The sequence below is a fragment of the Stomoxys calcitrans genome, chromosome 5 (genome assembly GCF_963082655.1).
Source record: "Stomoxys calcitrans chromosome 5, idStoCalc2.1, whole genome shotgun sequence".
Taxonomy (NCBI): Eukaryota; Metazoa; Arthropoda; class Insecta; order Diptera; family Muscidae; genus Stomoxys; species Stomoxys calcitrans.
This window is the reverse complement of record NC_081556.1, coordinates 110,365,252-110,388,805: the sequence shown is the minus strand read 5'-3', so window position 1 is coordinate 110,388,805 and position 23,554 is coordinate 110,365,252. Positions and strand designations below refer to the sequence as shown.

At 40.1% G+C, this 23,554-nt stretch overlaps 1 protein-coding gene across 9 annotated transcripts in view; it reads left to right on the top strand.

The window, feature by feature from the left end:
• The window catches only part of LOC106096145 (uncharacterized), a 225,108-nt gene that overhangs the window by 96,380 nt on the left and 105,174 nt on the right, over window positions 1–23,554 (top strand). Inside the window, exons 1-2 of one of the 9 annotated variants that reach the window (XM_013263742.2) lie at window positions 4,017–4,114; window positions 4,216–4,345. The exons of 6 other annotated variants lie outside the window; for them this stretch is intronic. In XM_013263742.2, coding sequence (XP_013119196.1) covers window positions 4,037–4,114; window positions 4,216–4,345 — 208 coding nt within the window. In that variant the 5' untranslated portion in view covers window positions 4,017–4,036. Of the gene's footprint in view, window positions 1–4,016; window positions 4,115–4,215; window positions 4,346–7,701; window positions 8,128–14,400; window positions 14,653–14,725; window positions 14,886–23,554 lie in introns of those variants that run through there. 2 more of the 9 variants (XM_059370575.1, XM_013263737.2) reach the window with 2 other exon arrangements.

The following is a 23,554-nucleotide window of genomic DNA, read 5'->3' as shown; positions in this document are numbered from 1 at the left end:
TCGCATAGATTCACCGGGAGCCAATGCAACGACATCGGCGGGTGAGTTAAGTGAAAGACAAACAAATTTTATTCTGGAAAATTAAGTTTATATTAAATGGTTAAAGCGATTAGAGTTATGACTAATTAAGCCATAAAGTTATTTTGATACTACTATGATAACTAACTGATATTACCCTTATTTTACGATTGCCCAAAGAATCCAAAAGAATGCAAAAATATTGATGTAAAGAAAAATATGTGCTGAACATTGCTACAATGTTATGCTTTATAGGCAAGTTCGAAAAATTGACCGAATTCAAAAAAAAAAAAAAAATAAAAATTACTTTTTGTAGTCCACTGTTCATGTCAGAGAAATTACTTCCAAGTCTTGTTGGTCGTCACTACAGAGTATAATTGTTGTACTTAAACGAAACCAAAAGGGCCTAAATAAATCTAATTACAAATTGTTGACAATCAAATTTGAAAAAAATACCAATTTACTCTTATAAAGGTTGATTTTTGATAATTTTTTTGTTCCCACCAACATAAGATGAGGGGAACATTAATTTAGTCTTTCCCTTTGTTACACCTCGAACTATTGATCAGCGACCCTATGAAGTATGTATATATAGTCTGACTAGCTGACCCAGGCCCGCTCCGCTGCGCCTTCTTTTACTTTATATGGAACAAGGCCCCAAAATAGGTTATCAAATTCGTTTTCTAATCTCAAATATCTTTCATTTGAGCCACATATTGGCATGGCCGAAAAATGTTTTCCCTTTGTTGGTGTTTTGGAAAAGGGGTGATGCTCTTAATACATGGTCTTACATTTGGATATCAAATTCGTATTCTACTACCAAATACCTTTATTGCGATGGTCAGTAACAAATTGCTGTTTGTGGGGTATTTTGGAAAAAGGGTAGACCCCCAGAAAATTGGTCCTGAAAGTGAGTATCAATTGTTGCTCTACCCCCAATACCTTTCATTTAAGCTCCACATTGACATGGTCGGTAAATATGTCCGATTTAGGGGTGTTTTGATAATTGGGGTGGTTCCCTAAACTCTGAAAATATATCAGCAACGTACTCTTTTCTCATATATCTATCAATATAGATCATTTATCAATATATTAGGTTGCCCAAAAAGTAATTGCGGATTTTTCATATAGTCGGCGTTGACAAATTTTTTCACAGCTTGTGACTCTGTAATTGCATTCTTTCTTCTATCAGTTATCTGCTGTGACTTTTAGCTTGCTTTCAAAAAAAAGTGTAAAAAAAAAGTATATTTGATTAAAGTTCATTCTAAATTTTATTAAAAATGCATTTACTTTCTTTCAAAAAATCCGCAATTACTTTTTGGGCAACCCAATATATAATTTATTTGAACCCCATATTGCCATTGCCCTCAAAATTGGATATCAAATTCGTTTTTTAATCTCATTTAAACTCCTTATTGCAAAAGTCAGCAAATATGTCCGGTTTGGATTATTGGCCCTAAACACTATGAATATTTAGTTCCACTCTCTTTAAGACCAAAATTGTCTTGGTGAGCAAATACGACCTATTTGGTGGTTGTTATGGTGGTGGGACGTCCGCTAGACAGTTGGCCCCTAATGTTGATATCAGATTCGATTTGGCCAATATTTGTGTTCTTGGTAAAAACGTGCAGATTTAAAATTTCTTTGGGTAAATGTTCAGACCTCTAGGTCCATCCCCGACGTATATCATTTTCAAGGCCTTATCTGCCTTTCTGCAGAGCTAATTTGTATACCTGCTCCACAGAAATTTGGCACACAGATTGATTCAAATCCTTCTTCTTCAAAATTACAAAATTGCCCATGAACATTCCATTAAGGAGCAGTGGAGATACCTCTCTATCAATAATAAGGATATGGTCTAATAATAAGTAGAATAAAGGTCCTATATTTGATTGCGGAGACCGAACGGCATGCCTAAATGGTGTTGCCGCTGAGCCCGCGAACACACATTTGTGACATCTGTCTACGACCACCACACCGTGATTTTGTGTCGCATTCACACAGTGAGTGAATCACGTCACAGGTACCCGGTTCATCACCTTTGTCCTTTAGACATTGAAGCCGCTGAGCCCGCAAATACACACTCGTGCCATCTGTCTACGACGGCCACCCCGCGACGCCGTGAGAGAATCACGTCTCCAAGATACGCGTAGCCAGCACTTTGCCTTTGTGTTTCAGACACAAGAGCCCCTGAGTCCCTGAAAACACACTCGTGGCATCTGTCTACGACCAACACACCGTGATTCAGTGTCGCATTCACACAGTGAGTGAATCACGTCACAGAGATACAGGTACCCGGCTCCTCACCTTTGTCCTTTAGAGTGTGAGCCGATTAAAGCCGCTGAGCCCGCAAACACCCACTCGTGTTATCTGTCTACGATCGCCACTCCGTGACTTATTGCACTGTCCACACAGTGTGTGTACCACGTCACCGAGATCCTTATAACTAGCATCTCGCCTTTGTCCTTCATACGTTAGAGTCGTTAGAGTACGTTAGAGTCGCTAAGTCCGCGAACGCACACTTGTACCATCTGCCTACGACCACCACACCATGATTTAGTGCCGTACTCGCGCCATTAGTGAGTCACGCCACGGAGATACCCGTAGCTAGCTCCTCACCTTTGTCCAACAGATATAAGAGCCGCTCTCTAGAGGCTCAAGAATTCAGGATCCAGGATAGGTTTATATGACACCTATATCAGGTTATGACCCGATTTAAAGCATACTCGGCGCAGTTGTTAGATGTGAAAACAAAACACTTCATGCAAAATTTCAGCCACATCGGTTACTAAAAGCGCCCTCTAGCGACTCAAGAATTGAAAATCCGAGATGGGTTTATATGGAAGTTATATCAGGTAATGAACCGATTTCAACCATATCTAGCACAGTTGTTGTTAGTTGAACCAAAATACTTCATGCAAAATTTCAGCCACATCGGTTAATAAAAGCGCCCTCTAGCGGCTCAAGAAGTGAAAATCCGAGATCGGTTTATATGGGAGCTATATAAGGTAATAAACCGATTTGGACCATACTTGGCACATTTGTTGAAACCAGAACACTTGATGCAAAATTTCAGCCAAATCGGATAATAATTGCGCCCTCTAGTGGCTCAAGCGGTCAAGATTCAGGTTCGGTTTATATGGCAGCTATATCAAAACATGGACTGATATAGTCCATTTACAACCCCAGCCTGCTTACACTAATATAAAGGATTAGTGCTAAATTTCAAGCGCCTAGCTTTATTCCTGCGAAAGTTAGTGTGCTTTCGACAGACGGACGGACAGGGCTGAGTGAGCTTAGAATGTCAAGACGATCAAGAATGTTTATACAATCTTGGGTCTCAGATTAATATTTCGATGTGTTACAAAGGGAATGATGAAATTAGTATACCCCGTATCCTCCACCATAGGTTGGGGATATACTAATGTCGGGTATAAAAATATGTTTGACCATGTCCAAAAATGTTCCCCAAATACTGATGGAACCAGGGAGCGTATGATTGCTACTAATACAGAAATTAAATAGTTTTATTTTATTACTCATACGTAGCGGTGTCCCAGGTTTAATTTGATCTCTATTCACACTAGAATAGAAATAAAAAAAAAAATTAAATATAAAATTTTTTAGTGCACATTCCCATTTGCTATCGAGCTACAAAAAAAAAACTATTTATTTGGAAAATCTCATAGAACTGCCCTAAGCACATAAAAATTTAGCAGCATTTAAATGTGTCAAATGTTTAGCTACGGCTTTGAATTCTTATCTTTCGTCATAGTATAATTGGCTAATAAACTTCGATTTTATTGTTTGGAAGAGAAACCATGTCATCAATGCTCCACAAAAGATTCTCTCTCCTGAATGAGGGGTAACAGCACAATGCAATGCCATAAAATTACCAATTAAATCTAACAAATACCAGATAAGCCAGAAATGTTCACCAACATTGTGTGCTAAAGTTAGCCATTTCTTGTCGCTCGCTTGTCAGTAGACCTATAACTAATACCACACATCGAGGAGAATGAGAGAAAACGGAATTTATATTTTGGCATTCTTTTTGATATTTTTGGTGTTGCCGTTGGTGTACATTCTGATAAGGGTAAACAAAGTTTTGTTTAATAATATTTACTAAAATGAGCTAGCATGATTAATAAATGTGTTTATATTTGTTCCCCGGCCCTCTCGTCGCTTACTCAATAGTATATTATAGCCGATTATTTGGGAAATCGAAGGCGCAGAATTGCCAGAACACAACGTAATTGTCCAAATCGTGGCTTAAGGAGTCAACAAGACCGACTGGGAGGAGGAAGAGAAACTGTGCTTCGCTATGGTATGTTAGTTTATTCGGAAATTATTATGAAACTAAACATCATTACTATTTGAATCATATGTATGGTAGAATAACAAATGTACCAATTTTGTACATTTCGGTTAGTTTTTGATAAATTTTGAAAAAGAGTGAGAATTAGTATGGCAACGTTATTCATTAAAAAAAAATTTATAAAAACTTTGTGGAAACAAATTTTACCAACGCTTTTTACGCTCCGCTGTGCCTTCTACAATACACAGAATACAAATTTACGTATATTTATAATCTAAACCTCTAGGTCTCATGGATGCATCTTGCCTTAAAATAAACTTCACATTGTTGGCATACACAACCTTTCGGTTGGATGAAGTGCATAGTTCAAAACGCTGATATTGTGCAGCAGCGCAGGCACTTAGCCCAAAATATGTTTTTTTTTTTCATTTTCATTTAAGACTATCCGAACCGGACCCGCTCCGCTGCGCCTTCTATAACTCTCTAATATCTTTTTAGGGTGGGGGCACTTCGCCCTTAATGTGGATATCGAATTTGTGCCATTGTAGCCTATGATGCTGAACACGTTTGAATCCTGACGAGAACGTCGGGCAAGGCGGTGTTTATCTCCTCCTAATGTTGGCAACATTTGCGAGGTACAATGCCATGCATGGTCATTAAAAAAATTTTTCCCCAAAGAGGTGTCGCACTGTGGGACGCCGGCTATAAAAAAAGGTCCCTTATCATTGAGTTTAAACTTGGATCGGAAAGCACTCATTGTGAGAAGTTTGCCCCTATTCGATTCCTGGTGTTTTTAAAAATCAGGGTAATGAGAAATGCTTTTTAGGGGATGGATGGCACCTCAAATATTTTGACTCAAATATGAATATCAAATTCAAATCCCAAATTTGAGTCCCGTATTGCCATGGCCCGTAAATATGAAGCGTTTGGAGGGTGTTTTGAGGCTGGGGCGGCTCTTTGCACTGAAAATAGATATCAAATTCGTTCTTTATTCCCAAAGGAAATGAAGTTCAGTTTAGGGCATACCCCAAAACACTTTGCTCCAAAATTGGATATCAAATTCGTTTTCTACTCTCAAATAACTTTCATTTGAGTCCCATATTGTCGTAAGGGGTCAAATAACCCGTTTGATGTATCTTAAGGAGGAAAAGCGCCACTTAGACTTTATTGTCATATACGTAATCTACTCCCTAATACCTTTCATTTGAGTCCCATATAGCCATGGTCGGCTAATATTCCCATTTGGGGATGGACGACCTGTCATTACTTGGACCTAATGTTTTATGCCGTATTTGTAATGTACTGCCTAATAATTTTCATTTGAGTCCCATATTGACATGAAATTCGAATATATTTGTTTAGAGGATTTTTTTTTTGTTTTTTTTTGGGGGGGGGGGGGTGGCGCTGGGTACTTGGACCCAAATTTTAATACCATATTCGTTTTCTGGTCTCCAATACCTTGCATTTGATACTCTTACTGTGCCCATCGGACCACTTTCGGATTTTGTGGTAAGGGGTAGGGTCCGCTTCCACCCAATATCTAAAAATTATATAGCTTATGTTTCCTTCCAGACAAACGTACACAACCTATGAAAATTTTAACAAAATCGGTTCAGCCAAGTATCATATAGTCATAATGTGTCTAACGGCGTTTTTGAGGGATAGCGTGACCCGCTGTACTGAGTTTGTATGCCAGATTCGAAATATACTCCCGAATATCTTTCATGTTGAGCCCCATATTGAAATGAACGTCCAATATATCTGTTTGGGGGAGTTTTGGGGCTGGGGCGTCCCGATGGGTACTTAGACTCAAATTTGAATGCTATACTATATTGTCCCGATCGGTCCACTTTTGTTATTGGGTTGTGTCTTTGGCATAAGGGGGAGGGTCCGTCCCCCTTCCGATACCGAAACATTATATAGCCTATGTTTCCTTCCAGACCAACCTACGTAAAATGCGAAAATTTCGAGAAAATCGGTTCTGCCGTTTTTCAGTCTATACGGAACAAACAAACCAAATCCCATATATCCGTGATTAGCTAATGTGCCCATTTTGGGCGTTTTTGTGGGGGTGGGGTAACCCCCTTTACTTCGACATGAATTTGTATGCCAGATTTTTTATCTAATCCCGCATACTTTTTATTTGATACCCATATTGCCCTTATCGGTCCACTTTAGATTTTGGGTGGTGATTTTGGGGTAACGGTTGAGGGTCCGCCCCCTTCCGTTATCAATAAATTATAAAGCCTATTCCTACTTCCTGACCATATTCGTAATCTACTCCCGAATACCTTTCATTTGCGTTCCATATTGTCATGAAGGTCAAAAAAACCTATTTTAATGGGTTTTGGGGAATGGGCGGCCCCCAAGGTACTTGGACCCAACTTTTATTATGAAATTCGTACTCTACTCTTCCATACCTTTCATTTGAATCCCATATTGCCCCGATCGGTCCACCTTTATTTTTGGGTAGTACTTTTGGGGTAAGGGGGAGAGTCCGCCCCCCCTCCCGATATCAAAAAATTATATAGCCTATGTTTCCTTCCACACCAACCTACACAATCTGCGAAAATTTCAAGGTAATCGGTTCAGCCGATTTTGAGTCTATACGGAACAAACAAACAAACATACAAACAAACAAAAATTTAATTAAATATATAAGGTAAAAAAAGTATATAAAATTTATGTCTAAAACACTCATCTTGATTCCTTAGAAAGCACTACAACCAACTTTAGACGTCCTACAACCAACTTTAGACGTCCTTTTGTATTTTGCTTATTGGGATCATAAGGAAAAAAATGCATGCGTTTCTCTATTTGCAAAAATAAATTTCCTTTACAGCGTCTTTACAGCGTGGTCTACTATGAACTGAGGGGTTAATACATTTCAAAGGGTTTGCGAGCGCTCTTTAATGGCTGTTAGTTTTTCTATAGTAGCTTGGAGAATTCAATGATAATTTTTTGCCTTTGCTTGCAAAGAAATGCGAACAAATTAAATTACCCACCCTAGTGTAGAGTGCATGTACATACATACACACAAAACTTTAACTGATATGTCCATCATAATCTTATCTTGGGATAACAAAGCGATATGAAGTGAATTTATGTGAGCAAAAAAAAAGCTCTCCAACTCACTCTCTCTCTCACACACTCTCAGCGGCGATGCTCTCTCCTTCACTCTCCAATTTCCAGACCAGAAAATCACACCGCTATGGCGATTCGAAATAGGGAAGCAAATATAAGAAAACAAAAACAATCCAACAAAAAAAATCAAAAAAAGCAAAAACAAAAACTACGTACAAATACTATGCAAACAATTCAATAAGCAAACAAATCAGCTATACACCTACAATTAGTATTAAATTAGACATATTTAGACAAAGTTATCCCTACGATTTTCTCGATTCAAAAGAGCCGAAACGAGAAAAAGAGCTGGCGAGAGTGTAGAAAACGAACTCTAATTAAAATATTTGATTTGGCAAAGCAGCAGACAAGTTATGTGGTGATCAGAGCCAGTGTCAAGGACATACAACGAGTTTTTTTGTTTCACCCAGTATAATCACCCGCTGCCCCTTCAATGAATGACTTGGTGTATTACATTGCGGGATTTCTTTTCCTCTTTGTGTTGCTGCCGATTATCTGTTTTTGCTGTCACATACGCAGTCCCAGATTGGAGAAATTATGTCGCCCCATACATTGTGGACCCCACAACCGCAATGCTTGGCTTGCCGCATGGCAATGTACTGGTAATGCGGATGCTACCGACACTTTGGATAATGCCGATGAACATGGTATGCTAAAAATTCCTACTCAAAGATGATAAGTTATCTATGAAATTTGGGTTGGGGTTTTGTTTTTAAATTTTTGAACTTTGTTTGAGTTAATATCCATTTAACCTTGTTTGTGTTGAACGTGATTTTCGGCTGTGTTTTGATAAAAAAAAAACATTTGTACTCTTTGCTCGAAAAACCGTTTAAGTTATCCAACGGCTACAGTGATGTGCAATAGTGGGGAAAATGGAAAAACAGAAAATTGAAAAATATTCCAAATGAAATGTGAACATGGGCACAATTTTGGCAAGATTGGTCAATAAATGCGCTTGCAGTGGCTCTAGGATTGAAAATCGGGCCATATACATATACGGCAGCTATATCTAAATCTGAACCGATTTCTATGAAAGTCACCAGTAATATTAAGAGTCATAACGAAATCCTTCCTGTCAAATTTCAAGAGAATCGGTTAACAAATGAGCACTTTACAATATTTCACAAAATCGGACGAACATATATATGAGAGCTATATCTAAATCTGAACCGATTTCTACTTAACTTTATAGATATTGTGTTAGTCATAGAGGAAAGCGTTGTGCGAAATTTTGGCATGATTGGTCAATAAATGCGCTTGCAGTGGCTCTAAGAGTGAAAATCGAGTTATATACATATATGGCAGCTATATCTAAATCTGAACCGATTTCTATGAAATTCACCGGTCATATTAACAGTCATAAGAAAATCCTTCTTGCTAAATTTCGAAACAATCGGTTAACAAATGAGCACTGTATTACAATATTTCTAAAAATCGGACGAACATATATATGGGAGCTATATCTAAATCTGAACCGAATTCGGACAAACTTTATAGATATCGAGGAAGTCGTCGAGGAAAGCGTTGTACAAAATTTTGGCAAGATTGGTCAATAAATGCGCTTGCAGAGGCTCTAGGAGTGAAAATCGGGCTATATACATACATGGCAGCTATATCGAAATCAGAACCGATTTCTATAAAAATCACCAGTAATATCGAGAGTCAAGAGAAAATCCTTCCTGCCAAATTTCGAGAGCATCGGTTAACAAATGGTCATTTTACTATAAATTTACTATAAATCGGACGAACATATATATGGGAGCTATATTCAAATCTGAACCGATTTTTTCCAAATTCAATAGACTTCGTCTCTAGACCGAAAAACGTCCCTGTACCAAATTTGAAGACGAACGGATGAAAATTGCGACCTGTAGTTTGAACACGAATTAACATGGACAGCCGGAAGCCAGACAGACCGACATAGCTGAATCGAATCAGAAAGTGATTCTGAGCCGATCGGTGTACTTATCAATGGGTCTATCTCTCTTCCTTTTGGGTGTTACAAACAAATGCACCAAGTTATAATACCCTGTACCACAGTAGTGGTGTAGGCTAATTTTGCTAATTTTACCCATGAACATTCCACTAAAGAACAGGGGCAAACTTCTCACATATCAATGAGTGCAGTCCGATTCAAGATAAGCTCAATGACAAGGGGCCTCCTTTTTTTATAACCGAATTCAAACGGCGTGCCGCAGTGCGTCACCTCTTTGGAGAGAAGTTTTACATGGCATAGTACCTCACAAATGTTGCCAGCATTAGGAGGGGAAAACCACCTCTGAAAATTTTTTATGGTCTCGCCAGGATTCGAACCCAGGCGTTTAGCGTCATGGGCGGACATGCTAACCTCTGCGCTACGGGGACCTCCTACAAACAATTGCACTAAGCTATAATACCCTGTACCACAGTAGTGGTTTAGAGTATAATATATAGAGTAGAGTAGAGTATAATATATAGTTCGGCTAGGCTGAATCTTGAGAACCCACCACCATTGATTCTGCAAAAAATTTCCACAATTTTGACGGACACGGCTATCCATGTACGACGATCCACCATCCTATGGTGGTGTGTTTAAAAATCAATTTGTGTTTGTTTGAACCAATTTTCTTGAAATTTTTACAAATTATGCAGAATGACTCTGTGAAAATATCTAAAGGGGGAGCGGACCCACCCTCAAAGCCCAATTTTCAAAACCACAAGACCTCGAATATGGGTGGGGCGATTCAAGCGAAATATGGGATATGGGTGAGGCGGTTCAAACGGTTGGGGCCTGGGTGCCGGTCCAACCCAAATGCTGTTTTGGGTGACCCAAGTGTTTTGGGTGACTCCACCACCCAAAAATTTTCTCTTAAAACAAAATTTCTAGGAAAAGTTCTCTAAACACAAAATTTTTAAGAAATCCAAAGACAAAATTTCTAACATTATTAACAGGGCATAATTGCCGCTGAAAGTTTTTTCCGATATTCTCGCCAGGGTTCGAATCCAAGTTTCGGCGTCATAGGCGGATGTGTTTACCTCTGCGCTACGGTGGCAGTCCGTCTGTCTTTTTATTCGCACCATCGCAGGATGGGGGTATACTTATGTAGTCATTCCGTTTCTAACACCTCGAAATATTCGTCTAAGACCCCATAAAGTGTATATATTTTTGATCGACTCGACGCTCTGAGTCGATCTAGACATGTCCATCCATCCGTCCGTCCCTCTGTCTAAATCACGATAGCGGTCGAACGCGAAAAGCTAGCCGCTTGAAATTTTACACAAGTACCTAATATTGATGTAGGTCCTGGGGGATTGCAAATGGGCCATATCGGTTCAGATTTAAATATAGCTCCCATATAAACCGATCTCCCGATTTGACTATTTAAGCCGCAATTTTTGCCCGATTTGGTTGAAATTTTGCATCCAGTGCTCTGTTATGACTTCCAACAATTGTGCCAAGTACGGTTCAAATTGTTTTATAACCTGATGTAGCTCTCATATAAACTGATCTCCCGATTTGACTTCTTAAGTCCTTACAAGCCACAATTTATGTCCTAAATTTTGCATGCGGTGCTCTGTTATGACTTCCAATAACTATGCCAAATACAGTCCGAATCGGTCTATAACCTGATATAGCTCCCATGTTAAGCGGTCTCTCGATCAGCCTCATTTGGTTCCGAGAAGCTTTAACTTTTGCTGGTTTGACAGAAGTTCGATATGTAGAATAAAATTATGCCGTTCAACTAAATTTATTTTGTGCACATTTTTTTGCAGAAATCATGGTGGTGGGTTCCCAAGATTCGGCCCGGCCGAACTTAAAGCGCGTTTACTTGTTCTTTTCTGTAAAGTCCACTCTAAAAGGCAATTTGGCCCATTGTGATGCCCTAGCAAAAAAAAAAAAAGAACTCTTTTACTGCTCACTGTAAAGAAAAAGTATGAGTTCTCTGATCACACTTAGAGACAAGATATGAAGAGAAAAGTCTAAAAGAAAAGAGTGAAGAGCAAACGCCTATCCCTCACCCACATATGTACATTAGAGTGTCTCAACGCATACCCTCCATTTTTATTCCCTCCACCATAGTAACCTCGTCATTATGTTTATAACACCTCGAAATTTGGGTCTAAAGTAAAGTGTGATTTTTTAAGAGCTATAGGAAAGTTAAAAAAGACACATAAAATTCAGAAAAATGCATGAAACTTTTATATGAATCGATACTGCTGTCCATATAATTTAATGTTTTAAGTTTATTTCATGCAAATGTTGACCGAGACTGCGCCTCAGATGGTCCGTCCGTTTAGTCCAATTTTGGCATATTCTTTCCAACAATTTGGTCGGTATCTCACGAATAAATGCTTCAATTTTGTCTTCCAATGCGTCAATTGAAGGTGACTTGTCTGTTTAGACATGAGCTTTAACATAGCCCCACAAAAAATAGTCTAAAGGAGTTAGATCGTACGATCTAGGCGGCCAATTGACCGGTCACGAACGTGAAATAAAATGTTCACCGAACTCGTCCCTCAATAATTCCATTAATACCCATGCTGTGTGGCATGTGTCACCGTCTTGTTGAAACCACATGTCATGCAAGTCAAGCCCTTGAATTTTGGCCAAAAAATAAAGTTGGGTATCATCTCACGGTAGTGCTCACCATTCATAGTTACGTTACGATTCGCATCGTTTTTGAAGAAGTACGGTCCAATGATGCCACCAGCCCATAAACCGCACTAAACTGTAACTTTTTTGGATGCATTGGTAGCTCTTCCAATGCTTTACGAATCGCATCATCTTTGAAGAAGTACGGCCAGCCCATAAACCGCATAAAAATGTGACTTTTTCTGGAAGCATTGGTAGCTCTTGCAATGCTTCTGGCTCATCTTCACTCCAACACTCGACAATACCATCGACAAATACCCATTGAGCCAAAAATTAACTTCGTCCCTAAACACAATTTGAACACGATGAAGCTTCTTAACAGAGCACGCATTTTGATAATAAAATTCAAAAATTTGCAAGCGTTGGTCGTTTCAGTTCAAACTGAAGATGTTTGACAGTGAAACAAAACACAAAAAGTGCCTGAGCTGTTTAAACCAGTGTCGTCGTCAACATTTCAAGTCGATCTATCCATGTCTGTCCGTCTGTCGGAAGCACGCTAACTTTCGAGCAAGTTAAGCTAGCCGCTCGAAATTTTACAAAAATACTTTCCATTTATGTAGGTTAGTTAGATTAAAAAGAGGGTGCAGATATTATTCGACTTGTTGTGCGCTCTAAAAACTAAAAAGTAAACTCGAAGTAAGTTAATTTATGTAGGTCGATTGGGATCGTAAATGGGTCAAATCAGTCCATGTTTAGATATAGCTCTCATATAAACCAATCTCCTAATTAGATTTCATGAGCCTCTATATGGCGCAATTTTTATTCAATTTGGCTGATATTTTGCAAGACGATCTCTCTCATGGCCTTTAACTTCTGTGTCAAGTATGATCAGAATCGGTCTATAACCTGATATAGCTCCCATATAAACCGAAATCCTGTACTTCTTTAGCCTCTAGAGGGCGCAATTCTTAACCAATTTGGCTGATATTTTGCAAGACGATCTCTCTTATGTGCTTTAAGTAAGATCTGAATCCGATATAGCTCTCATATAAACCGGTCTCTCGATGAGATTTCATGTGGCTCTAGAGGACGCAATTCTGATCCCAAAAGACTGAAATTTTGAACAAGGACTCTTGCTATGACATCCAGTGACTCTGTATGATCCCAATCGGTCAATAACATAAACTGACCTTTCTTAAGCTTCTGGCTGTAAGGAGAAACCGTACAAAGAACTTGACAAACGCGATCTATGGTGGAGAGTATATAAGATACAGCCCAACCGAACTTAGAACTCGCTCCCATAGTAATCGACATCTTGATTTTTTCCCATAAGCCACTAGAGGGCGCAGTTTTTATACGATTAAAACGATCTCCCAATTAGATTTCATGAGCCTATAGAGGGCGCAATTTTTATTCAATTTGACTGATATGATATTATGACCTTTAACATCTGTGTCAAGTATGATCGGTCTATAACCTGATATAGCTCCCATATAAACCGATCTCCCGTTTGAACTTCTTTAGCCTCTAGAGGGCGCAATTCTTAACCGATTTGGCTGATATTTTGCAAGACGATCTCTCTTATGACCTTCAATATGTGCTCCAACTAAGATCTGAATCCGATGTAACTCTTATATAAAACGATCTCTCGATTAGATTTCATGTGCCTCCAGAGGGCGCAATTCTGACCCAATAGACTGAAATTTTGCACAAGGACTGTTGCTATGACTTCCAGTGACTCCATATGATCCCAATCGGTCAATAACATAAACTTAGTTTTCTGAAGCTTCTGGCTGTAAGGAGAAACTGTACAAAGAACTTAACAAACGCAATCTATGGTACTCGCTCCCATATTAACCGATATCTTGGTGTTTCCTCATAAGCCACTAGAGGACGCAGTTTTTTGCGATTAACTTTAATTTTAGCTATTCATAACCTGATATACTCGTACATAAAACCTATTTATGGTTTATACCCATAGTTCCTACATTGGGAAATTTTCATTTAATGATTCAATTTTGCCACTGTGCCATATATTTTTTTAACTTCTTCCATAAAAACTTATAATAAAATTACCACCACTGTGTCACCCAGTTTGATTATTGTTTTATAATCTTATCTCTTGGGTGACCGGCATGTTTGTACGAATGTCTCAGATATACCATTGTGGCCAAATCCCAATGTGACGTTACCATAAAACGAAGAGAGGGCCAAAAAGGCCAGACAATATGAGAATATCATATCGCCGCCATTCAAAGTCGTCTTGTAAACATTCACGGTTTATTGGTGGTCTATTTGTTTAGCTCTGAACTCTCGGGACAAACGGAAAAAAAAGAAAAGAAGAGAAAAAAAAAAACAGCGCGGTACCAATTAAAACTTAAGAGTTAAAGATCAGATTAAATCATCACAGATCAGATCATGTATTCTGCCGGAACTTCGTAAGCTTCAAAGTACGAAATCAAAAGTGTCAATTTGTAAAGCCTTAGGAAATAACGAAATAATATCCAAAATCACGGTCATCATGAATCTGCTGGCAACTTATATGGTGGTGTTCTTTGTCATATTCCTGGGTTTACCGGTGGTATTTCTGGTCCTTAGGGTAAATTTGATGGATTTTTTTTTGGGAAGTGGTGTTCTTAATTTTTACCCTCCTTCCATCCTCTGTGCTTTAGTTTATTCTATGGTTCATATTGGAATATTGTGGCTTCGGCAGTGAGCATCAACGCCGGCAAGCTGCTGCGGCTAGAGCTGCTAGCCGACGAGGTCAACGCTCTAACAATCGGGGCAACAACCATGATCGCCAATTGTATGTTGATGGATATTTCTTTGATGGTAAATATGACAACTTTATTGATAATTGCCAAAATGGCATAGCACATAAGCAAAGAAAGGCCTTTGGGAAGGTGGGCCAAAAACTCCCCAGAAAAGTTGTAGCACTCCAAGAATTTTAAAAATGTTTTTATTTTGGACAAAATTGCTAATGAAAGGGTTTTAGCTCCCCAAGAAAGCTGGGCTGGGTACGCTAATGCTTGAGCATATCTGAAAAGGAGTTAGACATTTTTGTTTAGTGCAAATATTATTATTATAGTACGATTTCTATTTTTAAATATTGTACCCTCCACCATTGGATGGGGATATACTAACATCGTCATTCCGTTTGAAACTCATCGAAATAATGACTTGAGGCTTAATAAAGTATACATATTCTTTATCGTTTTGACATTTTAAGTCTTTTTAGCCATGTTCTTCCTGTCTGTCAAAAGCACGCTTACTTTTAAAGCAGAAAGCGCAAAATACCTGGGTGTTTTGCTGCTCAGGAAATTGAACTTCAAATCCAACATTTTGGAAAGGGCAAGAAAGGCAACTCTTGCCCTATACACCTGCAAGAGAGTCTTTGGCAAAATTTGGGGGTTTAGACCGCGTTTCATGCATTGGGTATATACTGCAGTTGTCAGACCTATAATGCTATATGGTGTGGTGGTCTGGTGGACGGCCAAGAGTCCGCCAACTGTTCAATGCTCACCCGGATCCAAAGGATGGCTTGTTTGTACATCACAGCCGCACTGAGGACGATACCATTTGATACACTGAATTTATTGGTACATCTAATGCCTCTGGACATTGTGGCTACCCAAATTGCAGCGACCACTGCCGTGAGGCTATGGAGCTTTCTCATTGGTCATTTGGCTGCTACGGACATTGTATTATCCTTGATGTTGCAGGCAGTGTGGATTACACCCTACCTGTGCGTCTTTTTGATAAAAAGTACTGTACCACTATTCCTGATAGAACCGATTTGAACCACGATATTCCTGGTAAGAGAAGTTACATAGACTTCTAAACGAATGGTTCCAAACTTGACAACCGGGTGGGCTTTGGTATGTACTCTGAAAAACAAGAAATGGTAATATCGAAAATCGAAAAGGTAGCGTGTATCAAGCGGACATCCAGAGGTGGACAAGGAAGTGGTGGAATGGCTAATGTCGTAACGACAACTTGCATAAATATCTTCTCAGACAGCCATTAAATTCCGCCCTCGACTGCCGCAGATCTCTCAAAGAGATGGCTGAACAGTTCAAAATTCACCAGCTCTAAGTGCCGGGCCACAGCGATATCCAACGAAATTTTAAGGCAGTTGAGCTGGCAAGGCTAGGAACTACCTTACACGTTCCAGGAAACTCGAATCTGTGGGTTTGTCTTTAACGACATGTAAGCTAAGTTTTCAGGAGCAGGCCCGAAGGACAACGAATGATAGTCACAAAGAGGGTCTGGGAAGAAGTCTGCTGCTTTGCTGTCATTGGCTAGAACAGACCTCTCAGTCATTGTGCCCGTCATAACAGATCGCTGTCTATTCGAAAAACATGCTGACAGACTGAAGGTTGTCAGCAACGACTTTTGCAGAAGCTGTGAGGACATCGAAGAAGAAGAGACTATAGAACACCTCCTGTGTGTGTGTCCTGCATTGGCAGTCAGAGTTCCACTTTAGATTCTCATTGAGAACCTGTATGATTTAGCGAATGTGAGCATTCGCAACTTGTTGGATATTTTATGCCAACTGGAAGGTCAACAGTAGGAACTAGAAGGTATTTTCCTTCTTCTGTTGCTGTGGTATCACAGTGGACGTAAACGTCTATGTGAGTCTGATGGCAGACTGCTTCTGAAACCTAACCTAACCTTATCTAACCTTTGAAGCAGTAAAGCTAGCTGCTTGACATTTTGCACAAATGCTTCTTAGTAGTGCTTCTTAGTATTGTAGATAGGACAAACGGTCCAAGTTTTTATATAGCGGCCATATAAACCGATGTCCTGATTATACACCTTGAACCTCTAGAGGGCACAATTCTTATCCGATTTAGCAGAAATTTAGCACAATGACATTTTCTATTACATTCAACAGATGTTTCATGCATGGTCCGAATCGGTTTGAAATCTGATATTTGGCCCCATATAAACCGATGTCCCAATTATTCTTCTTGAACCTCTATAGGGAGCAATTCTTATCTCACTTGGCCGAAATTTTAAGCAATGACTTTTTCTATGACCATCAATATATGTATGGACTAAATCGGTATAGAACCTCATATGGCTCTCACATGAACCGATCTCCCGATTATACTTCTTGAGCCTCTAGAGGGCGCAATTCTTATTTGATTTGACTAAAATTTTACGCAATGACTTTTTCTGTGCTCTTAAATATAAGTGCCAAATATGAGCTAAATCGCTCTAGAACCTGATATAGCTCTCACATAAACCGATCTCCCGATTATACATCTTGAGCCTCTAGAAGGCGCAATTCTTATACGATTTGGCTGAAATTTGGTTTAATGACGTTTTATATGAAATTCAACAGATGTGCCATGCATGGTCCGAATCGGACTTAAATCTGATATAGCTTCCATAAATACCGATCTCCCGATTATACTTCTTGAGCCTCTAGAGGGCGCAATTCTTATCTCATTTGGCTGAAATTTTGCGCAATGACTTTTTCTTTCAACATACGTACCAAGTATGACCTAAATCGGTTTAGAACCCGATATAGCTCTGACATAAACCAATCTTCCGATTATACATCTTGAGCCTCTAGAGGGCGCAATTCTTACCCGATTTGGACGAACTTTCGAACAGTAACATTTTTATGACCTTTACCATACGTGCTAAATATATTCTGAATCGGTTCATAATTTTATTTTGCTCCCATATAAACCGATCTGTCGATTATACTTCTTCAGCCTCTAGAGGGCGCAATTTTTATCCGACTTTGCTGAAATTTTACATTAGGTGTTTTTCTACGATTTCTAACAACTGTTCTAAGTATGGTTCAAATCGATACATAACCTGATATAGCTGTCATATAAACCGATCTTGGATCTTGACTTCTTGAGCCTCTAGAGGGCGTTATTATTATCCGATTTGGCTGAAATTTTGTACAACGGCCCCTGTGAACTTCAACATACTTGTTAAATTTGGTCTGAGCCCGAACAACTTCTCGAAATGCCGAGGTGACTAAATTTAGGGGCTTGCCAAGAGGCGCCCGGGCCACTTAGGGCCTTGAAATTTTGCACACGATCTCGATTACACCTCAGCTCTAATCATTTCAAATTTACCATTTCAAATTTCTCACACGGCATAGTTTTTACTAGTTTTTTTCGATTTTCTCCCACTGTGCTATGTGCCAAATATGGTCTGCATCGATCCATAACCTAATATAGCTCCCATCTAAAACGGTCTCAATTTTACTCTAATACCGCTATAGGGCTACCCTGGAATTTTGTACAATGGCCCGAATCGACCCATAACCTGATATAGCTTGCATAGTATAGCATTTCTTATTCATCATCCATTGTAAGCCTAAAAAGAGATAATGTGGAAAGAACTTGACCAATGCTATCCATGTTGGAGGGTATATAAGATTCGCCCCGGCCGAACGCTTTTACTTGTTTTGAATTCTTTCAACTAAAAATATTTTTAAGCAATCAATTATATAGTCGCCTTTCAATTAATTCTTAGATAAAATAAAGAAAAATTCAAAGGTCGCTTATAATGAATGACCATGTGCAGCATTAAAAACAAAATATTTTCCGTTATCGATCTTACATCGGAGCAGAGATATGTGGCATTTCTTAGTTTGATTCCAGCGGGAACTGCGACATAAGAAGTCTTCGTGTTTTTGTGATACAGAATCGTCGGAAAAGTTGTTACTGCAGTCAAAGCAATTTCCAGACAATGCAAAAAGAAAACGCTTCAAGTCCAAACTAAGAAACCGATTAGTAGAACAGGAGTTATGGAATATATGTCAATGAATTCTGATTATAGTCCACTATGCGGCTGCCGTTAGGCGACATCTTTGGCACACAACTCGATTTGAAGTTTGGAAGTGTCGTATGCTACTTTTTGATCCGATAAACGATAATTTTTCTTTTGGGTGAAACCGTTGGACGACCGTGGAGCGGATGTGTTTTCATTTCGCTGCTCGAAAAAAAAAATCCGTATCTGGAAATCGGTACCTATCACGAAAAATTTTAAAGCATTTCAGGAGTAGGCTCAAAATGGTCTCCAATGACCCAACAGCTGCGGTGGCATCAGACCATAGCATGTTGTCCTCCACTCCAATAGGTGTGGGTACCTTGACACCTGTAATCGAGGGTAATACTTCCAGCGTACCAGCAGTCATCAGACTAACAAATGAGAAAGAGATGGATAACCCGGAGTGATGCACAGTTCGTCCCCAGCCTTTAAGTAAAGGTGGTGATTCCCATTCAGATTCAGACAGCGACAGTGTCATCCAAACAGTCATTGTAGCCGAATCAAGAGATGGGGATAGCGGGATTACGTCAGAAGTGGGTGATGGCTTTGCTAAGCTCACAAGCAGGCCGAAACAGCGATCCGGTGCACGACGGAGGAGAAAGAGGAATGTGTACCGGCAAAAGCGCAATATGCTGGAAGTGATGGAACTGACATTCCAGGCACTTCTATGGCAGCTGGAAAGAGAATCAGATCTCCCGAAGAGCATAACACTGCCAAGACGATGAAGAAGAAAAAGAGCTCCCCGCTTTCAAGTATTCTGGGAAGACTAAGCCAGCTCCCCCGCAATGGAGACCCCTAACAGTGTCCTGCGGAGATAGACAAAGTCGGAACAGCAACGAAGGAAGCGCGCACGACCCTGAGTCTTCATGGAGGACTGTGGCTTCCAAAAGGATGCCACAGCTATCACAGAAGGGGAAGATGGTCGCTGAGAAAGGTAAGGAGCCTCCCTCCATCTGATGTCGGAGTGGCAACGAAGGCACAATAGAGATGAGATGACTTATGCAGTCATCGACATCGGCAGTGCATCCGGTAGGATTCCACCAGATCGTCGGTCCCAGATGAGACTTTTGGTAAACGAACGGGTTATCAAACATGTGTTGAACTCTTAGGGGGGTCCACCCATGACCTGCAAGTAAAAAGGGGACATCTTAACGTTGCGCTTTGCATCAGCGGAATGTATTTATAACGCGAAAAAGCTCGTTGGAAGTATCCACATTCCATGGAATGCAAAGCTCGACCTTGTTAGAAAGATGAACATCCCACAGCTCATAAAGGCGACGGTCTTCATAAAGGATGTGGGCGACGAAATCGCGACGGAACATATGATGACAGTCTTTAACAAGCAAAACCAAGATTTGGTCGTGGAGAAACGGGAGGTTTACCACAGGGAGTAGAAGGAAGAAGGAACTCTCTTTGTGGGAGGCAATGATCAAATCTCCGTGACAAATTTGGCAAAGACTAAAGGCATGACGTACTACCGGGCCATGGCCGTCTTTTTCAAGATTGGAAAGACTATGATAGGGAAATATTCTCATATTGAGCCATCAGGCGGTGCAGTGGCGGTGCATCAATACCGTTTAACGGGCAGGGGCCGATGATGAGACAATCACCAGATCTCTCAATACGAGTATTGGGAAGACTAGGATTAAGCAAAGATCCCAATGCTAAAACATCAGGCAGTGCAGGGGCGAGAGACCCAACACAGGCTAACGATCAGAGACCCGACGACGGAACCAACAACGACTCTTTAGAGATTGGATAAAGATCCTATTGTAGAAATATCAGGCAATGCAGTGATAGAGAACTCAATGCTGCCTAACGCACAGAGAGCAGACGATGAGATCATAACCTACACCCAAAAAGCCCATTTACTCAAGATTTGGAAGACTAGGATAGGCAAAGATCTTAATATTGGAACCTCAGGCAGTGCAGGGACGGTAGACTTAATACAGCCTAACGAACAGGGTCTCGATGATGGAACCTTGACCGACTTTTTCAAGATACGGAAGACCAGGATCTTAAACATCAGGCAGTGCAGTGAAGGGAAACACAATGCAGCCTTAAGAACAGAAAGCAGACGAAGAGACCATCACCCACTTCCAAGAAGCTCATCTAATGGAGAACCAACGATTGAGTACATCCAGATAAACCTCCACCGAAGCGAGACAGTTACCAACGCTCCGATGAAGATTAAGTGTGAGACAGCCACTGCGGCAATGAGACTTTAGGCGATGGGAGAATGGATTGAGGATGGGAGCAGCTCATACCATCGCGGTATAATCGAGGGCACAATAGAAAACCTGAAAGGAAGGGAAGAGGTTTCCGTTCGGATACCAGAGACGACACCTGAAGTAAAGTGCGAGACACTGCAGCCAGCGGGACATCTATGGCATGGCGGAACTCTAGTATTGCCATCTGGAAAATCATTTTACACGGATGAATCAAAGCTAGAGGACAGAGTGGACCTGTTGGTCTACATTGAGAACTCAGGAACTGAGATCTGTTTTAGACTGTCTGACCATAATACGGTCCTGCAGGCGGAGATACGTGCTAACACGAGGACGTCTAGTGTGAAAATCTTTACGGACAGTAAAATGGCCATAAGCGCAATAACAACCAGGAAAGTAAGTTCACGAACAGTCTTGCATTGTAAGAAAGAGATTAACGCCTTCTCTGAGTACGGCGTAATCCTCGTCGTTTGGTTGCCGGACCATAACGTAGTAAGGGGGAATGAAAGGGCAAACGTTTTGGCGCTGAAGGCCAGAGAAATGACATTTCCTATGTCTCTCAAACACTCGTCTTTCTATCTTTCTCACGCGTATCTCTCCTCTTTCTGCCGAATGGTCATTTCTCCGATTCCCCTAATTTGCATTTTTGGCTTCAGCAGCACTTTGAAACTTTTGGATTTCCTAGTGGAGACTTTTGTATCCAACGGTTTGACATCATCAAGCAATTGGATCAGATGTCCTGCTTCAGTGCAATATCCTCGGATCGATAGTACCTCTAATGTACTGTAAGCAAGCCCTTCAGGTATCACAACGCAAAGTGTTTTCTTAATAACTCCGTAATTTTTTGCCGCTCAGATCAACATATAAAAAGTTGCGGACTTATTTCAAATTGTTTCGATTTTTAACCCACTGTGCGACGTAAATGGAATGAGGGCATAAATCGCAGTTAGTAGCAACAATTTTTTGACGACGTAAATCGCAACGACATTAACTGAGACAACGTAAATACAGGTATTACTGTAGTATGGTGGACATCGTATAACTTTTAGTAAACGTAATGACGTATGGCTTACGGAGGCTATATGGATGAAATATAGAGACAACTGTGACGCACAGAGTTTATGACATGAGTTTATGATATAAATGTTAGTGGAAAAATTCACATTTACGTAAGTCATATGGAATGACTAAATACAACCCTTGCCTCTTGCCAGGCCTTTAGTATGCGTGTTAGCCATAGGCCAAATTTATTTTTTGGGGCCCTCTATTTATATAATCCTAAGCGAAGGCGAAGGAAACCACCATGGCGCACAGGTTAGCAACTATGTACTATGATGCTTCACGCCTGTATTCGCAACCGTGCAATAACATCCAGCCGGCCGAATTTTGGGAGATTTCCTCCATTGATTCTGCTAGAAATTTACACAAATCAAGCAGGAGTTCAGAATAGCTTTCGATAACATAACATTACACATAGGACTACTAGCTCGGTGCGGCAAGAGTAAGCATGTGTAGGGCATTTGGGGAAGATGATGAGACGTTGGAGGATTTTCGATGTCATTGCCCGGCTTTCGCGGTTAACAGACACCGCTACTTGGGTGGGGAGGCAATACTACACATGAACCAACTTAAAGGTGTGGTATGGAATAAAATTAGGATTTTGTAAGTAGCACTGATATTCCTAACTTCGATTTTCTTTTGGGGGTAAACTAATTTCGTAATTTTGTTTGTAACTACTCGAAATATTTGTCTAAGAACCCGTAAAGTATAAATATTATTAATGGTCATGACATTTTTAGTCGATCTAGCCATGTCCGTCCGTCTGTCTGTCGAAAGCCCGCTAACTTTCGGAGTAGTAAAGCTAGCCCCTTGAAATTTTGCCCAAATATTTCTTAGAAGCGTAGTTCTGTTGAGATTGTTAATGGGCCACATCGGTCCATGTTTTGTTATGGTTTCGTACAACTGTACTAAGTATGGTTGAAATCGGTTAATAATCTTATATATCTGTCATATAAACCGATCTGGTGTCTTGACTTCTTGAGCCTCTAGAGAACGCAATTCTCATCCAATTTAGCTGAAATTTAGCATGACGTGTTTTGTTATGACTTCCAACAACTTTGACAAATATGGTTCAAATCGGTTCATAACCTGATATAGCTGCCATATAAACAGTTTGACTTCTTAAGCCTCTAGAGGGCGCAATTATTATCCGATTTGGCTGAATTTCGTACAACGGCTTCTCCCATGACCTTCAACATATGTATTACCATATTTGGTCTGAATCGGTCTATAGCCTGATACAGCTGCCATATGAACCGATCTCCCTATTTTATTTCTTGAGCCCCTAAAGGGCGCAATTCTTATTCGAATTAGCAGAAATCCCACATTCAATTCAACTATGGTCCAAATCGGACCATTACTTGATATAGCTCCAATAGCATAGCAATTATTTTCTTATATCCTTTGTTG